The sequence below is a fragment of the Oratosquilla oratoria genome, chromosome 7 (genome assembly GCF_046742065.1).
Source record: "Oratosquilla oratoria isolate Oo_2021 chromosome 7, ASM4674206v1, whole genome shotgun sequence".
Classification (NCBI taxonomy): domain Eukaryota; kingdom Metazoa; phylum Arthropoda; class Malacostraca; order Stomatopoda; family Squillidae; genus Oratosquilla; species Oratosquilla oratoria.
The window spans coordinates 22,920,561-22,946,066 of record NC_134783.1 but is presented as its reverse complement, the minus strand read 5'-3'; the positions used below and the strand labels follow the sequence as shown (position 1 = coordinate 22,946,066).

The 25,506-nt window shown below is 40.7% G+C and overlaps 1 protein-coding gene across 3 annotated transcripts in view; it reads right to left on the bottom strand.

Annotated features, from left to right (window-relative positions):
- Positions 1–3,607: 3,607 nt before the first annotated feature.
- The window catches only part of RagA-B (Ras-related GTP binding A/B), a 59,707-nt gene continuing 37,808 nt past the window's right edge, over positions 3,608–25,506 (bottom strand). For all 3 annotated transcript variants that reach the window (XM_076187822.1, XM_076187821.1, XM_076187823.1), the window contains exons 7-9: positions 21,449–21,663; positions 7,243–7,358; positions 3,608–4,151 (exon numbers count right to left, since the gene is read on the bottom strand). In XM_076187822.1, the coding sequence (XP_076043937.1) occupies positions 4,057–4,151; positions 7,243–7,358; positions 21,449–21,663 (426 nt within the window). In that variant the 3' untranslated portion in view covers positions 3,608–4,056. The remainder of the gene's footprint in view (positions 4,152–7,242; positions 7,359–21,448; positions 21,664–25,506) is intronic.

The following is a 25,506-nucleotide window of genomic DNA, read 5'->3' as shown; positions in this document are numbered from 1 at the left end:
ATCAAACATTTGTGCAGCGAAAGTGTACCAGAAAGTGGGGGTGGGGGGCAGAAAAATAGCCATAACTCCTTTATTTTTTTGTATTTCGCTGAAATATTTCAGGACTGGCTTGCCAAAGGCCACTAGATGACGGATTTTTTTTCTCGAATATTTCGATTTTTTTCGGAAATTTATCGCGACGGCCCCCTTGGCAGAGACTGGAGGAAGTGGATATTTTTAGACACTTGGGTGCAAATGTGGTAGGAAAGGGAGGAGTGGTGGAGATAAAGTGTAGATTTTGTGATGTTTGGTGCAATAACTTGTTATGACTGTACCTTGATACAATGTAATTGCTTATGGGGGATCTGACGGTCTGGAAAGCCAATTTTCTTTTTTTCTTTTTTTTTTCTTAATTGAAAATTTCATTCCATGGAATGGGTGGGAATGATTTTATGCCTTTTTCTTTTTGGCTACCCCCCTTGTAAGGAGGAAAAAGCCTTGGTATATGTATGTATGTATGTATGAAAATTTCATTTTGCATGGATTTACATTCCAACACTACTCAAAAATACAAAGTTAATTTTGGCTGTTGGCGCTCGCTAACATGTACTAAGTAGGTTTAAAAGGACAATGGGCGTATTAGCCACATGCAAGAGTGAACCCTACACGTGGCGAAATACAGCTCTTTTCTGCATGTCTTTTTCTCAATATTTCCCTTTGTTTTGTGTGTAAAAATCTAGTGGCATTTGGCATCTTTTTCTCTTAGTTGTTGTATAGACTTGGGCAAAAATTTTTGCTTTTTGATGAAATTAACCTTTTGCAATGGGTGACTCTCACTTGTTTGGTGATAAAGGAAGGTGTCCATTGCCGATTAAAACATAACCCTTATCAATGATTTCACACTGTGATGGCACCCCAGCAGTGAGGCTTTTACCCATAAAAGCTGATGAAGGCACAGAAAAGAAGGAGAGAGAAAAAAAAAAGGCTCACCATAGCAACATTCAACAGATACTAAAGTGAAAAAGGATTATTTCTATTTTACATACCATTATAAACAAGGACTTTGAGTATGATTTACATATAGGAATTTTTAGAATGTTATATAAAACAATAATTCCAGTGATAACATACAAAACCAAAGTATCTTGTAAGAAAAAGTTCAGACATCTTACTGAAAACTTTGAAGCGTGATTACTCAAAACAAAGATTTTTCGGTTTCAAATATTTGGCAAATTTAAAAACAATCAAATTTTCTTCAAATTTACCATGCTAACACATGAATGTTGTACCTTTCTCATGTAAGTTTTGATAAAATGACAAATAATATCGCTAGAGGGAATTTTAACAGAAAAACGCTATCGGTGTGACATCACCATCAAGCATTTTATGACTTGTGTATATCTTGATCTATTAAGATTTTAGGAAAAAACAAAATTACACACTGCATGATATTTGAGATTTTACATGCAAAAGCTGGTTAGTTTAGGTAAAGTATTAAGATCGGAAAACATTTGTGATGTCATCAATGACATCATACGGACTGACAGATGAAGGGATGGACATACATCGTTCAAATGCTCATGAAATATGGAAAATAATAATTTGATTATACTGTACAAATATCAAGTCGATATAAAAAAAAATATCAATATTCTTCTATCAGACCATCAGATCCCCTTAATTTGGTGTATACTATATATGCAGAGGTAGTTATATTTTCTTATATGTTGTTAAATTGTATGCCTGCACTACTATTTTGTGTATACTCTTGTAGGCCTCCTCCTTTCTTTATCTTCAATAAAAGTATCTATGTTCCACTTTACAAGGGAAAAATGGACAAGTGTGAGTGCAGCAGTTTCAGAGGGATCAATTTGTGAAGTGTAGTTGGGAAGACTAACGGTAGGGTCTTGATTGAGAGGATTAGGAGAGGAACAGAGGGAGTAATTGGTGAGGAACAGTGTGAGTTTAGGAGAGGTGGGGGTTGCATGGATCAGATTTTTGTGGTAAGGCAGATATATGAGAAAGCTTGAGGAAAAGGTAAGGATGTTTTTTGGGCTTTTATGGATTTGGAAAGGCTTATGACAGGGTAGACAGGAAGGCACTGTGTGAGGTATTGCAGATATATAAGATAGGAGGAAAGTTTTTAAGAGCAATCAAGAGTTTCTATGAGAATAGTAGAGCTTGTGCTAGAATCAGATATGGAGAAAGTCAGTGGTTTGAAGTAAAAGTGGGACTTTGTCAGGGATGTGTTATGTTGCCTTGGATGTTCACTTTATATGTGGATGGGGTGGTGCAAGAGGTAAATGCATGGGTAGTGGGTTAGGTATTGGAGATGGTTAAAGAAAATGGAGAAAAGTGGGAGATAAGCCAGTTGTCGTTTGCTGACAACACTGCGCTTATAGCATGATCAGAGGAGGGATTGAGGAAGTTAGTGACTGAGTGTAGGAGGGTGTGCGAAAGAAGGAATTTGAAGATAAATGTGGGTAAAAGTAAGGTGATGAGATGTACAAGTGGAGAAAATGGCAGCAGACTGGAAGTGAGTATTAAGGGAGAGAGACTGGAGGAAGTGGATAGTTTTAGATACTTGGGTGTGAATGTGGTGGGAAAGGGAGGAGTGGAGGTGGAGGAGGAATGTAAATTGAGAGAAGTAAATGCCTTGGAGGATTAAAAAGAAATAAAGATTTGGGAATGGATGCTATGAGGAGATTGTATGAAGGAGTGATTGTGCCGACAGCACTGTATGGGGCAGAAACATGGAATATAAGAGAGGAAGAGAGGAGTTTGAATGTGTTAAGAGATGAGGTGCCTGAGAAGTGTGATAGGGATTAAGGGGCTGGACAGAGTGAGAAATGAGGTGAGGAAAAGAATGGGGTTGGAAAGGGAGTTGGGAGATAGCGTTGATGAAAGAGTATTGGGATGGTTTGGACACATGGAAAGAATGAGTGAAGAAAGATTAGTAAAAGAGGGGTGGAAGGCAGATGTGGAGGGAGTGAACATGAGGGGGCTACCAAGGATGAGATGGATGGATGGGGTAAAAGGGGCAGTGGGAAAGAGGGGAATGTCTGTTGAGAAAGGACAGAAGACAGGGCTGAATGGAGAATGGTTGTATGGATGATGCTGTGATGAATGAAGGGGAATGTGTGGGGGATGGAGGTTGAGGGAGTATGTATGAAAAATTAATTGACACAGCCTGAAGGGATTTCTCCCCATCTTCTCCATTTCTGCATGAGGGGACAGAGAGGGGGGGGGGGCACTAATTTAATGAGGCTGCCTTGCTGTGAATGTGACCCAGGGCAGTGGGTGAGATGCAGGAATGACCAGTCATCCAGGAGGAACCAAGGAAAGAGGGAGGGGGGTGGATGTGGGTGGAGTGTGTGGGGATGGAATGGGTAGGAGTGGTTTTGTGCCTTTGTTTTTTGGCTACCTCCCTCATAAGGGTGAAAAAGCCTTTGGCATATGTTTGTATGTTCTCATCATAAGTAACAAAGTGAGAATTCTTTTACCACATTGGTGTAACTACTATCCTCATCAAATCTCTCCTATATCATCTCTCTCCACATCTTAATGTGATACTGTTCCCAGGGATAGTTTTCACCAACAAAATGCTAATAAAACCTTTGCTGTGAAATATGATTTATGTAGTGCTTTATATAATTATCATACATCTTTTTTTGTTGGTGCCGTAACAGAGTATAAAGTCAAAAGCCTTCTGTTTCTCATCAATTACAGGTTTCCATAATCTCAATATTCATAATATACAAGTTACAAAGGTATTACATAATCTATGTTCTTATCATAAGTAATAAAATAATGTATGTGAAAGTTCTTTCATAATCACCACCTTAACAACAGAGTATAAAGTCAAAAGCCTTCTGTTTCTCTTCAATTACAGATTTGCATAATCTCAATATTCATAATATACAAGTTACAAAGGTATTACATAAGCTATGTTCTTACCATAAGTAATAAAATAATGTATGTGAAAGTTCTTTCATAATCACCACCTTATCAATAGCAATAATAAAAGATCTATCTTCATGGTCCATATGATGATGCTGAACTAAGTCATTCACATCATCACCTTGAAAGTGCTGAATGACCTTGACTCATCCGTTCTAATTTCTCGAAGTGTTTGCGGGCATTTCGGATGTTTATCAGGGTTGCTGCAGAAGCTGGAAGAAAGAAAACAAAATACAAGATAAATTTCCTTTGACATATTTAGTCAAACCCTTTCGCTCCAGTTACCAACCTTTAACTGAAGAATAATATTACTGGTTGCTACAACAATCAATCAATTGTTGCCTCAAGTTTCACTGAGTGGGAAACCCACATCACCAGAGTGGCTGCCAATGGTCCTCTGAACTTCAAACAGATCTCTCTGAGAAGAAATTTTGGACTGTTATCTGTGCCACACCAGTGTAGGTCTGTTTCTATGTCATTGGATGAAAGTTTTAGGAAGAGGAGATAAATCGCCAGTTGCCAGTTCTCCATATGTGGAAAAAAATGCAAGAAATACAGCTAGAGTTAACAGAGATCTTGGGCTAGTCTAGAAACCAATTGTCAGCCCTTCATGGCACCTGCTGATGGAGGTGAGGGGGTTGAGAGGTTTAGAAAATGGGCAGCCTTGCTGTCCATCTTGCAGGACCACCACATGCAGGTACAAGTCTGGAGGAAAACAATATACTAAATCCGGGACAATTCGGTTTTAGACAGGGAAGATCATGTACCACAAATTAGATCTGTTTTTATTCATGACTACTAAACATAATACAGGAAAGGGATGGATGAGCTGATTGTGCCTTCCTATATCTACAAAAACCTTTTGATAAAGTCCCTCACAAAAAGCTATTAAGAAAACTGGAAACCATAGGAAAGATACAAGGTAAACTATTGAAATGGATGGAGGACTTTTTGCATGGAAGAAAAATGAGGGTATTGCTCAAAAAGAAAAGTTCTACTTGGGAAGAGGTGTTTACTGGAGTTCCACAAGGATATTGGCTCTAATAATGTTTGCTATTTATGTGAATGATATGGAAGAGGGTGTGGAATGTTACATGAACTTCTTTGCAGACGACGCAAAACTGTTAAAGAAAGTGAGTAGTGAAACAGACTGTGACTCACTACAGAGAGATCTGAACAGGGATTGGGAATGCAGCAAGAAGTGGAAAGTGGACCTCAACATTAAGAAATGTAGCATAATGGGATTTGGAAACAGAAAAATAAAGGATATCAAGATAATATAAAATTGGTGCAAAGGAAGTAAAAAAAGTGAAATCTGAAAAAGACCTGGGAGTAATCATCCCAAAGGATATGTCCCCTGACAAACAGATAAACAAAATTGTTGGCAAAACCTGTAACTTGCTAAGATCAATAAAAGTGACTTTTACTTACTTGGATGAAGAAATGGTCAAGAAAATACTAGTCACAATGATAAGGCCAAAACTGGAGTACACATTGACACTATGGTCACCCAGTACTTAAAAGAATATAAGGAAAATTGAGATAATCCAGAGAGCAACTACAAAGATGGCCCCAACACTATAAAAACTGTTATATGATGACAGATTGTCAAAACTAGAATTACCAACTCTGGAACAAAGAAGAGAAAGAGGTGACTTGTTGACCATCTACAGAATTATGAGAGGTATAGAAGTCCTGGATAGAAAAGATTTACTACATTGGGATAAGAGAAACACAAAAGGACAAGGAAGCTCAGAAAGAACAGTTATAGAAGAGACCTGAAAAAGAACTGCTTTCCCCGCAGAGTAGTGGATGTATGGAACACACTAGATGAAATAATAGTGTGTGTAAAAACAATACACAAATTTAAGAACAAATTAGATATGGCGAGATACAGAGATGGGACACCACGAGCATAGCTCCCCTTCCCATAAAATACAACTAGGTAAATAAACACAAACACATTTAACTTTTCATCTGTTACCCACTGTGCAAGACAGCCAAGCTCTGATGTTGCAAATAGGTGGGGGTTCACTGTATTATGGAACAAATCACTACATACATACATACATACATATACCAAGGCTTTTTCCCCCTTCCAAGGGAGGTAGCCAAAAAGGGAAAGGCATAAAAACACTCCCACCCATTTCATCCCTAAATACACTCCACACCCCTCCCACCCTCCCTCTCATCTGAGCACCTCCTGGATGACGGGTCATCCCTGCACCCTGCCCACCGCCCTGGGTCAGAAGCAGTGTCGCAAGACACAGCACATCCACAGCAAGGCCGCTTCATTTAATCAGCGACCCCCCCTCTCCGTCCCCCCTTGCATATAAGGAGAGGACGGGGAGAAATCCCTTCGAGCTGCGTCAAAATTTACTCACACATACTACCCCACCCCCCACCCACCCCGCCCATTCCTCCTCATGCAATCACAACATCATCCATATACAACCATTCTCCACTCACCTCTGTCTTCCGTCCTCTCCCTTCCTTCCTCAACAGACATTCCCCTCTTCCCCAAAGCCCCCTTCACCCCATCCATCCACCTCATCCTAGGACGTCCCCTCATGTTCACTCCCTCCACATCTGCCTTCCATACCTCTTTTACTAGTCTTTCTTCACTCATTCTTTCCATGTGTCCAAACCATCCTAATATTCTTTCATCAACTCTATCTCCCAAATCCTTTTTCACCCCTGTTCTCCTCCTCACCTCCTCATTTCTCACTCTATCCAGCCTAGTAACCCCCACCATACTTCTCAGACACCTCATCTCAAACACATTCAAACTCCTTCTCTCTTCTTCTTCTCACTACATAAACATCCATAATATGTATTTATATATATCTATTATTTTTTTATTTTTAGGAATGTCCCCTTTCGGGGTTACAGGTAGTAGGACTCCTAATCCCATCCCCCGTCCCTTTTTTTGTCGCCTTTTACGACTCAAGTGGAAATACTTGGTGGCAGTATTGAAATGAAATGGGTGGGAGTGATTTCTATGCCTTTTTCTTTTTGGCTACCCCCCGTGTAAGGGGGAAAAAGCCTTTGGTATATGTATGTGTGTATATATCATGGGCTTCTTCCCCCATATAAGCATTTATGCTTGCAGGACTCAAAATAACATCCATTTAGCTTATAGCTTGTTCAGCCACCACATATAATACCATTGTTATAACTTACATGAAAATATATATATATATATATATATATATATATATATATATATATATATATATACATATACAATATATTTACAAATTAACTTGAAACTACCATCCAATCCAAAAATTTAATACTTACGAATGGAAGCATCTGACATGATGACCATGCAGTAGGTGTTTGATGTAAAGATGTCAACAAAGGCAGCAAAGTTTGAGTTACGAACTTCCATGCTCTGAAACTGTGCTGCCAATTTGCTGTAACCAAATTATATACTTGATAAGATAAACAAGATTGCATGCAAGCACTATTTTTTCAGTTTTGTACAATAATCCCTGTATTTGGGTACTACTTGTATGGTTACATGCATTTAATAATTAGGAGCTATTTTGGGGCACCCTATGGACCAGAGCCAGACATTATTTGTCTATGTTTTTCAGTTTTATAAAATACTCACTGTATTTAGTTATGGCCTATGATTACAAGAACTTTATAGGGGCTGCTGTCCCTCCTTTATGCTGTTCCCTTAAACTTGTATTACACTACGTCTGTAACTCTACCTCTTCCTTATCTTCTTGTGGTGGTAGTGGTAGGAGCTAGGGGGTAGAGGTCAGAATTCTGCCCCCATGTTCTCATACATGTCATAAAAACTAAATGGGATGGTGTGAGGGGACTAGGGATCCTCCACTCTGTACACTCCTCCTACAGAATCCAAGGCATCAGAGGGACTGAGAGGACTCTAACCAGCACTCTAGTAACTGGGTCATTAAATATTAAAGGATGTAATACAGATGAGGGTAAAATTGAACAAGATTGTTGGTGTTTGTGAGAAGAAAGATGGGTGGAATACATCCATTTGTGTGAAGTTAAATATATAGGGAGAGTTGAATTGAACTATAGAAATGTGGTGGGGAGGGTGTCAGGAGTGATGAATGGGCAAAGGAAGGGAGTAGCACTGCTGGTATAGGTTTCCCTCACTATTCAATGATTCGATATCCCATGTTTCATTTATACAATCCTTTTGAATTGATACCACTCACTTGTTTTTCGATGTAGGCGCTCGATTATACAATCACCAAACCATACGCAAATGCACTGCAATTGTAGCATCACCCACACTCCAGCAGCCACCCATCAAAACTTGTTCCAGTTCTTTATTCAGTTGTGTTTATTCTCTCAGCCTGTGTATTAGTGTGTTTTTGTGCTACTATTTCACATTCACTGTTACTTTTACAAGTGGCCTGCAACAACTACTACTGGTGAGATAAAGCCCAAAGGACTGAGGAAGTTTATTGTTGGGAAAAAAAAAAAAAAAAAAAAAAAATTAAGCATCATGAGGGAGATGAAGGGGCAAACTCCAATGCCAGAAACAACTGTCTCCACAATAATCAAACAAGGATGTAGTGTAAAGAAAGCTGGTGAAACAGCTTCTACATTAATGGCAAAGATGCCGACAAGGCAGAGGGAACCAATAATGGAGGAAATGGAGAGACTCTTAAAACTGGATTGATGACCTGTCTCACCACAGCAATTCTCTTTCTACCTCTCTTGTTTCAATGAGAGCCCTCTCAATTTATGATGATCTACATAAGAAGTTAAGGATGGGTCAACTTTTAGTGCCAGTAAGGGTTGATTTGACTGTTTTAAAGCCTGAGCAGCCCTACACAACATCAAGATGAGTGGTGAGGGAGCAAGTTCTGATGTGCATGCCACTGCAGCATTCATACCAACACTGAAAAAACACAGTGAAGAGTGTGGCTACAGTGCCAAACAGGTGATAAACTATGACGAGACAGTCCTGTATTGGAAGAAAATGTCATCCAGAACCTTTATTGCTAAGGAGAAAACAAAACCATGATTTAAAACATCCAAAGACAGATTAACCCTAGTGCTGGGTGGTAATACAGCTGGGAAATTGAAGCTGAAGCTTTTACTGATCTACTGCTCTGAAAACCCAAGGGCACTTGAGGGCTATGTGAAAAAATATCTCCCAGCGATATATAGATCCAACAAGAAGGCCTGGATGATGTCTTCTATGAACCAGCATTATGTAGTAAATTATTTGTCCCATGCACTGCATGACTATGCTGCCAAAGAAAATATTGCCAACAGTGTCCTCCTGCTGGTTGACAATGCCCCAAGCCACCCAACAACCATGGAAGATTGGGCAGACAACATATAGGTGATGTTTCTGCCCAAAAGTACAATAGCACTTATCCAGCCCATGGACCAAGGTGTGAATACCACTTTCAAGGCACATTACTAGCGCCGCACAAGGAGTCAGCTGATTAACATGACTAACAGCCCAGATAAGCCCACAGTCATGCAGTTCTGGGCTAATTATAATATCAAGAAGGCCATTGACAATATCAATGCAGTATGGAAGGTGACAGAAAAAACAATGAATGGCTGCTGGAAGAAAATGTGGCCTGAGTGTGTCAAGCCAGCTGACAACTTCATTGGAATTAGTGATGTAGTACCCATTTGTAAGGATGTAGTCAGGCTCTCACATATGGCTGGCTTCAAAGAGGTGGATGAAGATGATGTGAATGAATTGCTACAGTCAGCAATGAAGATTTGATGGAGTTGGAACAACTCCCATATTCAAAAAAGGTGACAAAAAGAAACCAAATAACTACAGGCCTATAAGTTTGACTTCATTGTAGGAAAAGTGATGGAAACTATTGTCAAAGATGCTATCAAACATAATTTAGAAAGTAACTGTTTGATAAATGATAGCCAGCATGGATTTAGACAGAAACGTTCTTGCATGACTAACTTACTCGAATTTTACAACACAGTCATCTTGAATTATGACAAAAGAAACAATAGAGATTTACTATATCTAGACTTTGCAAAAGCTTTTGATACCGTCCCCCATGAAAGGCTACTTACTAAATTAGCTTTACATGGAGTAAGTGGTAGCTTATTAAGTTGGACTAAAAATTGGTTGAATGATCGAAAACAGAGTTGTTTCAAATGGAAATACTTCTAGATGGAAAAATGTTACAAGTGGAGTTCCTCAGGGTTCTGTTCTTGGGCCACTTCTATTTATAGTATATATAAATGATATAAACCACAGACTGAAATCTATTGTCTCCAAATTTGCTGATGATACAAAACTGTGCGGAATGGCAAATGATGACTTAAACCAATTAGATATTCAAGAAGATTTAGATAAATTACAGCAATGGTCTGAAAAGTGGCTAATGAAATTTAACAAAAGTAAATGCAAGGTTATGCACATAGGTAAAAATAACAGTAAGTACGATTACAAGTTATTTGGAAATTCATTAACAAAAGTGGATAATGAAAAGGATCTCGGTACAATTATCAGTAAAGATCTCAATCATCTAAACAGTGTATTTCAGCCTCTGAAAAAGCAAACAGGATTCTAGGACTAATTGCGTGATCTTTTGACTTCAAAAATATATCTCTTATTAACAAGTTATATAAATCGTTAGTTTGTCCACATTTGGAATATGCTGTTTCTGTATGGTCACCGAATATTATTAACCCCTTCCATACGGTGCCGCACACGTAGGCGTCATGGGGAGCGAGTGTATTCACGAGGCTGCCATATCGGCGTCTTGATTATATTTATTGTAGTCGCCCCTCCATAATGACATTCTTTCCAATTCTTTTGTAATCGCATTTTCTATGGTTATCAAAATTCACGGGTGAAGAGAGAACGATCGATATAAGCGGTGACTATATTTTATGATGCGAGTATTATTACGACACGTCGTACGGCTGGCATTGGCTGCTGCCACCGAGATCCAAGTCCATGACGCCTACGTGTGCGGCACCGTATGGAAGGGGTTAAAGACATGGACAGATTGGAAAAAGTACAATGGCAAGCCACAAAACAGATTCCAAATATCAAAAATAAATCATACGAAAGTCGACTAAAACATATGCATGGGTTTCCCCTAAAAAAGCGTAGACTCGGGGGTGACTTGATACAGGTCTTTAAGATTCTAAAGGGGATTGACATCAAAAGTGACAAAATTTTCACACTGAATGACAATCCGACAAGAAATAATGGTCTCAAACTGTCAGGAAATAGATTTATTTTGGGAGTAGAAACAACTTTGCCAACCATGTAGTTAATGAATGGAATAAACTTCCTGCAGAGGCAGTGCAATGTAGTTCAGTTTGAAGCTTTAAGATTCGTTTAGATAAACACCTAAGCAAGATGCTGTAACACCTGCCATTTATTTTATATTTATTTGTTTGTTATTATTTGTCTGTTTATTATTACAAGCACCCGGCTGACGCCGGCCGTGGCTCCGCCACAGGTGCTTGGCCTGCGGCGCCGCTCGCTGCGCTCGCAGTAGTCTTCTTCCACATATGATTTTTGGAACAACTATACACTATAATACACACACGCACACACATAGATACATACATCCGCTTTTCTTTTAGACAATTTTTTTTTCTCTAGAGCAAATTTTTCCTCAATTGACCGCTTTTCTTCTTTCTCTTTTGCAAGTCTCTCTCGTTCTTCTATTCTTTGCTTCGCCTTTTCCTCGTCTTGACGGATTCTATTCAGTCTCCTTTGGTCACGGAAGTCTTTCATAGCTTTCCTGATGGCGTATTTGTTTCTTTGTTTTGCCTGGTTGAACGTTTTGAAGGCCTTCTCTAGATAATACATTTGATATGTTTTGTGGTCGGGTTTTCCGCCCGATTTCACAAAGTTTTTATACCCGACGAAATAATGTTTCGAGAAATTTTCAGAAACGCTGTCTTCAATTTCTCCGTCAAAAAGTTCAAAATAGTCAAACATTTTGTCGGAATACTCGAAATCTTCAACTTCTCGTAGTGTCTCGTTGAATTTAAGCACTTTTCGTTGGAATTCTCGAACAGATGCGTTGGCACGGAAGGTATTAACCGCTTTTCTTCTTTCTCTTTTGCAAGTCTCTCTCGTTCTTCTATTCTTTGCTTCGCCTTTTCCTCGTCTTGACGAATTCTATTCAGTCTCCTTTGGTCACGGGAGTCTTTCATAGCTTTCCTGATGGCGTATTTGTTTCTTCGTTTTGCCTGGTTGAACGTTTTGAAGGCCTTCTCTAGATAATACATTTGATATATTTTGTGGTCGGGTTTTCCGCCCGATTTCACAAAGTTTTTATACCCGACGAAATAATGTTTCGAGAAATTTTCAGAAACGCTGTCTTCAATTTCTCCGTCAAAAAGTTCAAAATTGTCAAACATTTTGTCGGAATACTCAAAATCTTCAACTTCTCGTAGCGTCTCGTTGAATTTAAGCACTTTTCGTTGGAATTCTCGAACAGATGCGTTGGCACGGAAGGTATCAACCGCTTTTCTTCTTTCTCTTTTGCAAGTCTCTCGTTCTTCTATTCTTTGCTTCGCCTTTTCCTTGTCTTGACGGATTCTATTCAGTCTCCTTTGGTCACGGGAGTCTTTCATAGCTTTCCTTGTGGCGTATTTGTTTCTTCGTTTTGCCTGGTTGAACGTTTTGAAGGCCTTCTCTAGATAATACATTTGATATGTTTTGTGGTCGGGTTTTCCGCCCGATTTCACAAAGTTTTTATACCCGACGAAATAATGTTTCGAGAAATTTTCAGAAACGCTGTCTTCAATTTCTCCGTCAAAAAGTTCAAAATTGTCAATCATTTCGTCGGAATACTCGAAATCTTTAACTTCTCGTAGCGTCTCGTTAAATTTAAGCACTTTTTGTTGGAATTCTCGAACAGATGCGTTGGCACGGAAGGTTTTAACATCTCTGTGCAGATCCGGGAAAGCTTTTGTGTGTTCGTTACGTAACTGGGCATGCAGGTTCTTGTCATTCTGCAGTTCCGTTTTTTATTTTTTCCGGTTAACTGTAATCCATTTCCAAAAGTGGCAAAGACGCCCTTTTCTTGTTAGCGCCGGGTTCCCTGGCGGGCATGGTGACTGAGATACAAAAAAACGACCACTATCTTAAACAACGTGACGTGGCCCAAAAGCGCCGGACCCCTTTCCGTTTTCGCTCAAGCTCACTATGGTTTTGTGAAAACTGACAATTTGAGAAAAATCCACGCTTTATAGTAAGTAGACTTGCTCAATTTTAATCTATTAGTTCAGAATGTCTGAAAAAAGGAGGTACAGTAATGGTGGACTGGCTGATGAGGTTATGTAATGTGTGTTTAAGAGAGGGTAAAGTGCTGGAGGACTGGAGAAGTGCTTGTATAGTTCCACTTTACTAGGGAAATGGGGACAAGTGTGAGTGTAGTGGTTTCAGAGGGATTAGTTTGCTGAGTGTAGTTGGGATGGCTTACAGGAGGGTCTTGACTGAGAGGATTAGGAGAGGAACAGTGGGAGTAATTGGTGAGGAACAGTGTGGGTTTAGGACAGGTAGATTTTGCGTAGATCAGATTTTTGTGGTAAGACAGATATGTGAGAAAGCTATAGGAAAATGTAAGGATGTTTTTGGGACTTCTATGGATTTGGAAAAGGCATATGACAGGGTAGACAGGAAGGCACTGTGGGAGGTATTGCAGCTTTAAGGAGCTGCTAAGAGTTTTTACGAGAGTAATAGAGCATGTGTCAAGATTGGAAATGGAGAGTGTGAGTGGTTTGAGGTAAAGGTGGGACTTTGTCAGGCATGTGTTATGTCACCCTGGCTGTTCAATTTATACATGGATGGAGTGGTGCGAGAGGTAAATGCAAAAGTGGTGGGTCAGGAATTGGAAATGGTTAAAGAAAATGGAGAAAAGTGGGAAATAAGCCAGCTGTTGATTGCAGACAATACTGCGCTTGTAGCAGGATCAGAACATAAGAACATAAGAACATAAGAAATAAAGGAGACTGCAAAAGAGCATAAGGCCTACACTAGGCAGCTCCGTATCCATCACCACCTGTCATCCCCATCCATAAAGTTGTCTAATCGTTTTTTAAAACAACTGATAGTTTCAGCGCTTACTACATGGTTACTAAGAGGAGGGATTGAGGAAGTTAGTGACAGAGTTTGGGAATGTGTGTGAAACAAGTTGAAGATAAATGTGGGTAAAAGTAAGGTGATGAGATGTACAAGAGGTGAAAGTGGCAGCAGACTGGAAGTGAGTATCAAGGGAGAGAGACTGGAGGAAGTGGATAGTTTTAGATACTTGGATGCAAATGTGGCAGGAAAGGGAGGAGTGGAGGTGGAGGTAGAAAGTAGATTGAGAGAAGTGAGTAAATGCCTTGGTGGATTAAAAAGTGTAATGAGGAATAGACATTTGGGAATGGATGCTAAGAGGAGATTGTATGAAGACGTGATTGTACTGACAACACTGTCTGGGGCAGAAACATGGAACATAAGAGAGGAGTTTGAATGTGTTTACCTAGTTGTATTTACCTAGTTGTATTTTATGTTAAGGGGAACTATGTTCTTGGTGACCCGTTTTTGTATCTCGCAAGATCAAGTTTGTTCTTAAATTCTTGTATTAAATTTGCACACACTATTTTTTTGTCCAATTTGTTCCATATATCCACTCCGTGTGGGAAGCTGTTCTTTTTCACGTCTCTTATGTAGTTGTCCTTTTGAGTTTCATTGCATGTCCTCTGGTTTTTCCTCTGTCCCTCTTTATTAAGTCCTCGCTATCAAGGCGTTCTTTTCATTTCATAATTCTGAAGATAGTAGGTCCCCTCGTTCTCTTCTTTGTACCGGGGTCGGCAATTCCAGTTCGGCCAGTCTTCATTCATATGTCAGTTTTGAAAGTGTTGAGGCCATCTTTGTCGTTGCTCTTTCTATTCTTTCTAATTTTCTAATATATATTTTTTTGTACTGGGTGACCATATCAGCGCTGCATATTCTAGTTTTGGCCTTATCAGTGTTTGTAATATTTCCTTAATCATTTCCTTATCCAGGTATTTAAAGGCCACCTTAATTTATCTCAAGAAATTGTATTGTGTTTGAGATGGGGTGTCTGAGAAGTACAATAGGGGTTACTAGGCTAGATTGAGTGAGAAATGAGGAGGTGAGGAGGAGAACAGGGGTGGAAAGGGAGTTGGGAGATAGGGTTGATGAAAAAATATTGGGATGGTTTGGACACATGGAAAGAATAAGTGAGGAAAGATTAATAAAAGAGGTGTGGAAGGCAGAGGTGGAAGGAGTGAACATGAGGGGCATCCTAGGATGAGATGGATGGGGTAAAAGGGGCATTGGGAAAGAAGGGAATGTCTGTTGAGGAAGAGGACAGAAGACAGAGGTGAATGGAGAATGGCTGTGTATGGATGATGCCATGATGCATGAGGTGAAGTGGGTGGGGGATGGGAGGTGAGAGAGTATGTGTGAGAAATAAACTGATGCAGTCCGAAAGGATTTCTCTCTGTCTTCTTTTCTGCATGAGGGGACAGAGAGAGGGCTATGCCAATTTAATGAGGCGGCCTTGCTGTGGATGTGCTGTGCCTTGTGACACTGCTTGACCCAGGGCAGTGGACAAGATGCAGGGATGACCCATCATCCAGGAGGTGCCAAGATAAGAGGGAGGGAAGAGGGTGGAGAGGAGTGGAGTTTGGGATGGAATGGGTGCGAGTGTTTCTTATGCCCTTGTTTTTTGGCTACCTCCCTTATAAAGGGAAAAAGCCTTTGGTATATCTATGTATGTATCTCCTGTGTAAAGTCAGGTTTGAACTTTATGTAGCCTCTAGGAATGTGTTTTTTAATGGATGGTAGTTACTATTTTGTTTACTGCTTTATCCAGGGATGACTATTGGTCTATTTCAAAATATTCTAACACTTTCCCTATATTTTCTAAGTGATCTTGCCAGTTTGCATTTTGGTAGTTTAAGATTTAAGAAAGCAGAAACAATGAAACCTGGTAAAAGTAGAAGTATGGATCAACATTCCTATATGAGCAAAAAGTAATCTCCAAACTTTAAGAAATGTTGCATGCCCCTGGTCCACGGGAATGCCACTTAAGGCCTTAAAGTATTGACTACCTATACAGCATACATTCATGTATAGAGGAATTTTTTTTTAATAAATATTTTACTCAAAAAATAGGGGTTTCCAATATACACAAGTAATATTTTTTAACATGTTATAATTCATGCATTTTTGGTGAGACCATAACTTATGTGGAAGGCCTACTGTCTCACGGTAACTTTGCCAAACCTTAACAGTGCCAGTCAGCTCTTCCTGCCTCCAGAAGCCTACATTTTTCCTTTCTGTTCTTACATGATTATCAGGACTTCATCCGTCATGTATATCATTTATAATCTACAAAAATTTAATATACATGGAGACTTGATGTCTTTTTCTTTTTCCAATATGTGTACACCTTTGTTCATATATGTTTACATTGCTGAGGTATTGCTTCCCAATGGCACAACGGCTCCCCTTTTTGTGTGATATGTACCTATACTATATAATAGTTTCAGTCGTGTTCCTTATTTTGTCTTCCTCTGTTTATTTACACTTATTTTGATTTATGTTCTTGCTGTGGATGTACTGTGTCTTGATGCATTGCTTCTGACCTATGGCAGCGGAAGAGATGTAGGAATGACCCATCATCCAGGAGGAGCCAAGAAAAGAGGGAGGGAGGAGTGGGGATGAAATGGATGGGACTGGATTTATGCCTTTGACTTTGGCTACCTCCCTTGTAAGGGGGAAAGCCCCTTGGTATATGTATGTATATTATTTACATTATTGATAAGGTGCCAAGATAAGAGGGAGGGAGGAGGGTGGAGGGGAGTGGAATATATAAGAAATGGAATGGGTGGGAGTGGTTTCTATGCCTTTTTCTTTTTGGCTACCCACCATGTAGAGGAAAAAAGCCTTTGGTATATGTATGTATATATGTATCACTAATCCTAACAAAAGGACTGTCACTGGAAAGGCAATACCTCAGTAATGTAAACACTTGCCAAGCAAAGATGCACACAAATTTGAGATAGGAAAAAAACTATCATCAATTCTTCATTTACATTAGGTATTTGTTCCCTGTGGTGGGAGAAAAGAATACTACCACCAAATAATTCCACTTGGATTGTAAGAGGCGAGAAGAAAGGGACAGGGATTGGGACTAGGCATCCTTCTCCTTGTAGCCCCACAGGGGACATTCCTAAGAGAAAAAGCAAAGGCATAAGAGGGTCTGGGAGTTTTCCGACCAGCACCCTAAGGTTTGGGTCTTTTAATGTGCGTGGATGTGGTACAGATGAGAGTAAAAAGGAAGAGATAGGTAGTATGTTTGTGAGAAGAAAGATGGATGTGTTGGCTTTGAGTGAAACTAAGCTGAAAGGGAAGGACGAGTGTAAGTTTGGGAGTGTAAGTGGGAGGTTATCAGGAGTGAAGAGAGGGCGAGGGAGGGAAGGGGTGGCTATACTAGTAAGTGAAGAGTTAGGTAAACATGTAGTGGAGTGGAAGGAGGTTTCCTCAAGGATAATGTGGATGAAGGTGAAACTGGGAAAGGAGATGTGGGTTTTTGTAAGTGCATATGGACCTGGCAGTGAGAAGAGCGTAGAAGAAAGGGAGGCTTTTTGGATAGATTTAAATGAGTGCATAGAGGATTTAGGGAGAAATATCAATGTAATAGTACTGGGAGACTTTAATGCTAGGGTAGGAAATGATCCAATTGATGGAGTGGTTGGGAAATGTGGAGTTCCAGGAAAGAATCGTAGTGGAGAGTTGATGGTGGAAATGTGTCTAGAAAGAGAGTTGATGATAGCAAATACAGTGTTTCGGAAGAAAGTCAAGCATAAGTACACATGGGAGAGGGTGGTGGATGGAAGGGTGGTAGATAGAGCGTTAATGGACTATGTAGTGGTAAATAGGATTATGATAGGAAGAGTTAAGGATGTACATGTGCTAAGGGGAGAGGGTGGGGGAATATCAGATCATTTTTTGGTGGAAGGTAGGTTGGGAGTGGAGGATGAGTGGAGGATAGATGGAGAAAGAGGAAAGGGACAAAAGGTAGGGAGGTGCTTAGAGTGAACTCTTTAAATGAAAAGGAAAAGGAGAAGGAGTACAAGAAGAAGCTGAAGGAGGAGAGGGAGGGAGTGAAGGATAGAGTAGAGCTAGGTGTGGAGGAGGAATGGGGATGGTTCAAGGAGTGAGTCACAAAGTGTGCAAAGATGGTGTGTGGAACAAGAAGGACAGGAGGAAATAGAAGAAAGGGTAGTGAATGGTGGGATGAGGAAGCAAAGAAGGTTGTAGAAGAGAAGAAGCGAGCTTTCACAGATTGGTTACAAAATAGGACGAGGGAGTCATATGAGAGGTACAAAGAAAAGAAAAGGGAAGTAAAGCAAAAGGTAAAGGCAAAGAGGAGAGCAGATGTGAAATGGGGTAAGAGTATGACAGAAAATTTTGAAAGTAATAAAAAGATGTTTTGGAAAGAAATTAAGAGAGGAAGAGGAGGCAAATCAAGTAGAGAAGAAAAGGTAAAAGGTGCAGATGGAGAGATGATAATGGAAGAGAAGGCACTAAGGGGAAGATGGGCAGAATATTTTACGGAGTTGCTAAATGTGAAGGAGGACAGGGAGGGAAAGATAGCTGCAGTGGGAAATGCTAAGAAAATGACCGTGATGAGTGAGGAAAATGGAGGAGAAATAAGGAAGGATGAGGTGAAGGCAGTTGTTAAGATGATGAAAGCAGGTAAGGCACCTGGTCTGGATGGATGCCATGCAGAATGTCTAAAAAAAGGAGGTACAGTGATGGTGGACTGGCTGGTGAGGTTATTTAATGTTTGCTGGAGAGAGGGTAGAGTGCCTGAGGACTGGAGGAGTGCCTGTATAGTTCCACTTTACAAGGGAAAAAGGGACAAGTGTGAGTGTAGTAGTTTCAGAGGGATTAGCTTGTTAAGTGTAGTTGGGAAAGCTTATGGGAGGATCTTGATTGAGAGGATTAGGAGAGGAACAGAGGGAGTAATTGGTGAGGAACAGTGTGGATTTAGGATGGGTAGAGGTTGTGTAGATCAGATCTTTGTGGTAAGACAGATATGTGAGAAAGCTATAGGAAAGGGGAAGGATGTTTTTTGGGCCTTTATGGATCTGGAAAAGGCTTACGACAGGGTAGACAGAGAGGCACTGTGGGAGGTTTTGCGGATATACGGGATAGGAGGAAAGCTTCTAGGAGCTGTCAAGAGTTTTTATGAGAGTAGTAGAGCTTGTGTCAGGATTAGAAATGGAGAAAGTGAGTGGTTCGAGGTAAAGGTGGGACTTCGTCAAGGATGCGATATGTCGCCCTGGCTGTTCCACTTATACATGGATGGGGTAGTGCGAGAGGTAAATGCAAGGGTAGTGGGTCAGGGATTAGAGATGGTTAAAGAAGATGGAGAAAAGTGGGAGGTGAGCCAGCTGTTGTTTGCAGACAACACTGCGCTTGTGGCAGGATCGGAGGAGGGATTGAGGAAGTTGGTGACAGAGTTTGGGAGAGTGTGTGATAGAAGAAAACTGAAGATAAATGTGGGTAAAAGTAAGGTGATGAGATGTACAAGGGGTGAAAGTGGCAGTAGACTGGAAGTGAGCATTAACCCCTTCCATACGGTGCCGCACACGTAGGCGTCATGGGGAGCGAGTGTATTCGCGAGGCTGCCATATCGGCGTCTTGATTATATTTATTGTAGTCGCCCCTCCACAATGACATTCTTTCTAATTCTTTTGTAATCGCATTTTCTATGGTTATCAAAATTCACGGGTGAAGAGAGAACGATCGATATAAGCGGTGACTATATTTTATGATGCGAGTATTATTACGACACGTCGTACGGCTGGCATTGGCTGCTGCCACCGAGATCTAAGTCCATGATGCCTACGTGTGCGGCACCGTATGGAAGGGGTTAAGGGAGAGCGACTGGAGGAAGTGGATAGATTTAGATACTTGGGTGCAAATGTGGCAGGAAAAGGTGGAGTGAAGGTGGAGGTAGAATGTAGATTGAGAGAAGCGAGTAAATGCCTTGGTGGATTAAAAAGTGTAATGAGGAATAGACATTTGGGAATGGATGCTAAGAGGAGATTATATGAAGGAGTGATTGTGCCAACAGCACTGTATGGGGCAGAACATGGAACATAAGAGAGGAAGAGAGGAGTTTGAATGTGTTTGAGATGAGGTGTCTGAGAAGTATGATGAGGTTTACTAGGCTAGATAGAGTGAGAAATGATGAGGTGAGGAGGAAAACAGGGGTGGAAAGGGAGTTGGGAGATAGGGTTGATGAAAGAGTATTAGGATGGTTTGGACACATGGAAAGAATGAGTGATGAAAGACTAGTAAAAGAGGTATGGAAGGCAGATGTGGAGGGAGTGAACATGAAAGGGACGTCCTAGGATGAGGTGGATGGATGGGGTGAAGGTGGCTTTGGGGAAGAGGGGAATGTCTGTTGAGGAAGGACTGGAGAGGACCGAAGACATGGGTGAATGGAGAATGGTTGTATATGGATGATGTTGTGATGCATGAGGTGGAATGGGCGAATTTTGACGCAGCCCGAAGGGATTTCTCCCCGTCTTCTCTTTTATGCATGGGGGGACGGAGAGGGGGGGTCGCCGATTTAATGAAGCGGCCTTGCTGTGGATGTGCTGTGTCTTGCGACACTGCTTCTGACCCAGGGCAGTGGACAAGGTGCAGGGATGACCCGTCATCCAGGAGGTGCTAAGATGAGAGGGAGGGTGGAGGGTTGTGGGGTGTATTCAGGGATAGAATGGGTGGGAATGATTTTATGCCTTTTCCTTTTTGGCTACCTCCCTTGTAAGGGGGAAAAAGCCTTGGTATATGTATGTATGTATTTGTTGATTTGTGAATTTTATGCCTTTGTTTTCTGATTACCTCCCTTGTAAGGGTTAAAAAGCCTTAGGTTTTTGTATATATGTATATATGTATTTGTTGATTTTAAGTTGAACATAGTGGATTAAGTTTTGTTCTTCATGTAGCAACAAACAGAAAGAAACTTAGGCTAGGTAATGAGACAGGCCCAGGGTAAAGGAGCAACTGTAATCAGGCATGAACACAAGAGCAAAGAAAGAAAAAAAAGACCATTTATTTGCTACAAAATATGTCCAGAATGATGCCCAGCACTACAATATTTGACTGCAGTAATCCTATTAGGAATGCTAAAATGCTGGGGTCACATTTTACATGAGATATGAAAAAATCACCTTAAAAAATAAATACCGAGGGTTGGACTATACATGAAGTTAGCTTCTACATGAGTATATATAGTAACTAAAAAGTCAGTACCCCAACATAGGTTTTCTATGTTCACTTAGTTTTGTTTGTAAAAACCAGCAAATGTGCTGAGATCTGTTGCTACAAACTATCTAATACAATTTCTCCAAAGCTATACCCACCCAGAAAATATTACCACAATTTTCACATTCATCCACTACCTATGCTCTCACCATTTTAATTCATGAGATTTATTCAGAGACTCACCTGCATGAAAGTTTAAACTGTTTGATGATATTGGAGACTTTTTCAAATCGATGTACATCCCGATGGGGACCCATGCGGTGGTGAGAAATGACCAAGAAAGTTGCTCGCTCAAAAAGCAGCACTTCATCAGCATCAATGATAGTTGCAAAGTCTTTCAAGTTCTGTTCTAGCTCATGTACATTTGGAATAAGTTCATAAACAATACTTGACCAAGCCTGAAAAAGCAACCATCTTAATAACATAGTTTATGTGTATGTTTATATAACTACCATTATAACTATCACCCTTTGTTCTGACTTCTTCAACAGTAGCGCACTTCCAATTTCTGATTATGTCAAGTGATTTTATCAGACTAAAATGGGTGATCTTATAGAATAGAAAACAATCTCCATTCTAGATCTACCTGCCTTTAAGGCTGAATGCAATCTGTGATCATCTAACATTAAAATTAAGTTATAGATCACAAATGCAGTGAAAAAAATAATCATACAAGGGCTGGGTCCAAGTATGGGCTACAATAGAGGCTATTGTACTTAAGTCCCAGTCAAAATAGTTAAATAAAATTCAAGTACATACATACAAACATATAGCAAGGGTTTCTCCCCCTTACAAGGGAGGTTGCCAAAGTCAAAGGCATTGGCTTCAATTACATATACTCTTTTTCCAATTTCCTAAGTCCAATCCTAAGTACATGTTATTGTATTTGTCTATCTATTTATAAATGCATTCGTCATCCAGGAGGTGCTAAGATAAGAGGGAGGGTGGAGGGGAGTGGAGTGTATTTAGGGATGGAATGGGTGGGAATGATTTTATGCCTTTTTCTTTTTGGCTACCTCCCTTGAAAGGGGGAAAAAGCCTTGGTATATGTATGTATGTATTTATATACCTACCCACCATGACCCATTCCACTCATATTCACCACACTTTTATTTCCTTATCTTAGCTTCTTGTGGATGAAAGGTCTTCCCTGTCTTTTGCCCACTGCCTGGGTCTGAGACAATGATCCTAATCCTCCACCACCTGTACCCCAACCCCATGCAGCACCTTCCAACACATACAGAACACACATCAACATGTTACAATTAAAGATAAATGGCATCAACATGAAAAACCACAACATACATACATATACCAAGGCTTTTTCCCCCATACAAGGGAGGTAGCCAAAAAGGAAAAGGCATAAAATCATTCCCACCCATTCCATCCCTGAATACACTCCACACCCCTCCACCCTCCTTCTCAACTTAGCACCTCCTGGATGACGGGTCATCACTGCACCTTGTCCACTGCCCTGGGTCAGAAGCAGTGTCGCAAGACACAGCACATCCACAGCAAGACCGCTTCATTAAATCGGCGCCCCCCCCCCCTCTCCGTCCCCCCATGCATAAAAGGAGTAGATGGGGAGAAATCCCTTCAGACTGCATCAAAATTTGCTCACACATACTACCTCATCCCCCATCCCCCCACCCATTTCACCTCATGCATCCCTGTGGTGGGGGAAAAGAATACTGCCACCAAGTAATTCCACTTGGATCGTAAGAGGCGAGAAGAAAGGGATGGGGATTGGGACTAGGCATCCTTCTCCTTGTAGCCCCACAGGGGACATTCCTAAAAGATAAACCACAAACTTGAACATATTCTCAAACAAAACAACCTACACATTGCCGTCATACAAGAAAAAAAATTCTGACACTCACAAAAAACACCCTCACTTCATAATTTCGCCCCATCATCAGACAAGATTGGATTGACAGCAATGGTGGTGGACTCATCACCCTCATCCATCAACTATCTGCTTCATGGACACAAGTTCTACTACCAAAATTCTCCTTCCTCCCACCAACAGCACCACTGAAACCCAATAAGTTCAAATCCGAGCAGGTAACAAATCCACAATCAAAATAGTCAACATGTATATCCTCCTCCAATCATCCTCCATAGTTCCCAATAACTTCAAGACCATTATCAACCAACTCACCCTGATCCACCATTCCATCTGTTTTGTGGACACAAGTGCCACAACCAAAATTCTCCTCCCTACCACAGATAACACAACAGAAACCCAATCCATTTGTATCCGCACAGGCAACAATTCAACACTAACAATAGTTAACATGTACATTCCCCCCCAATCATCCCCCACAGTTCCAAACACCTTCAGACCTCAACTCAGCCAACTAACCTCAATCCCCAACCTGATCATGGGTGGTGACTTCAACGCCAAGTCGTCTGCCTGGTTTGTCGACAACCCTGACACAGACAGAGGGCTTGATATACAGACTCAATTCGACTCATTGACTATCATGAACAACACGCATAATCATACACATATCCCATACCAAGCCCTCTACACTCCCTCCTCTCCTGATATCACCTTTTGCTCCCCCTGCCTAACCCCAACAACATCATGGAGAGTGGTCGGAGCCCTTGGTTCTGACCACCTTCCAATCATCATCACCACCAAAACAAGATGCACCCCAGCTGGCCAGACACACTTACACCAATTACAAGAGAGCTAACTGGGAAGCCTTTAATGAAGAGACAGAACAACATTTTGAAACACTTAACAGTACACCAATCACAAACATAAACAATGCTGTGCACGCTTTTAATACAATCATACAAAACGCAGACAAAAGATACATCCCTAGAGGCAACAAAAAATCACACAACCCCAACTTCACACCAGAAATCCAAGGCCTCATCAGACAACGTGACACACTTAAACACGATACCCCCACACCTATCCCTCAAAACATAGCAGACCAAATACAAACACTAAACACTGTGATTGCCAATAAAATACATGAACAAAAAACACAAAATTGGCAAAACTTTATCAATACACTTGATCACAAAACAAACACCAGCAAATTGTACAAAACACTCAACAGCATCACACTATCCAACACTAACACTACACGCTCTCACGCAGCAATAATCACAACAACAGATAATCTACCCTCAAACAGACAACAAGCAAACGCACTCATACGTCATTTTGCACAGACGAGCCATCTTACCTCTCACCCTGACGACCGACGCACCATTCGACGTAAGAAAGACTTTCCCACAGACTCAGACTATACACCCTTCATAGACAGTCAGACTAAACTCATATTACATAGTCTCAAGCACTCATCTGCCTGTGGCCCTGATAACATAAGCAACATACACCTAAAACACATTGGACCACAAGGTATACACGCACTCACAAACATTGCAAATTACAGCTATTCACACAACACAATACCCGACATCTGGAAACATGGTAAAATAATCACCATTCCAAAACCGAACAAAGACCCAACAATCCCAACATCGCACCGCCCAATCACACTTCTCTGCACCCCCTCTAAAGTCATTGAACGCCTAATACTTAAACTTGTCACACCATATATTCCCCTTGCTGACTCACAACACGGTTTTAGGCCACTACACTCCACAAACACTCTTCTGACAAACCTCACACAAAGAATTTTAGATGGCATCAATTCAGATAGGCCCCCACCACAGAACACTTCTTATAACATTGGACATTAGTAAAGCTTTTGATGCTATCCCCCGCCACAACCTAACAAATAAAATATATAACACAGAAATGCACAATAACACCAAAAGATGGCTGGCCAATTATCTGGCAGGCAGGAATGCTCATGTGTCATATAATGGCCAATCATCGCACATCAGAAACATTAAGAACGGAGTACCACAGGGCTCGGTTCTATCCCCCACATTATTTAATCTATACATGCATGACTTACCCACGCCAGACACCTCAGAAATACAAATCTCTTCCTACGCAGACGACATAACAATCACATGCACACATCGTAACACAGACAAAGCTGCAGAAATAATCCAGCCTTACCTTGACACACTCAACACATGGTTCATCACAAACAGACTCAAAATAGCTCCAACCAAATCTACAGCAACACTTCTCACCAACTGGACAAAAGAACAAAAAATACATACCTCATCTCTACATCAACAACACTCTAATACCACACACAAACACACCGAAAATTCTTGGTGTAACATACGATACATCCATG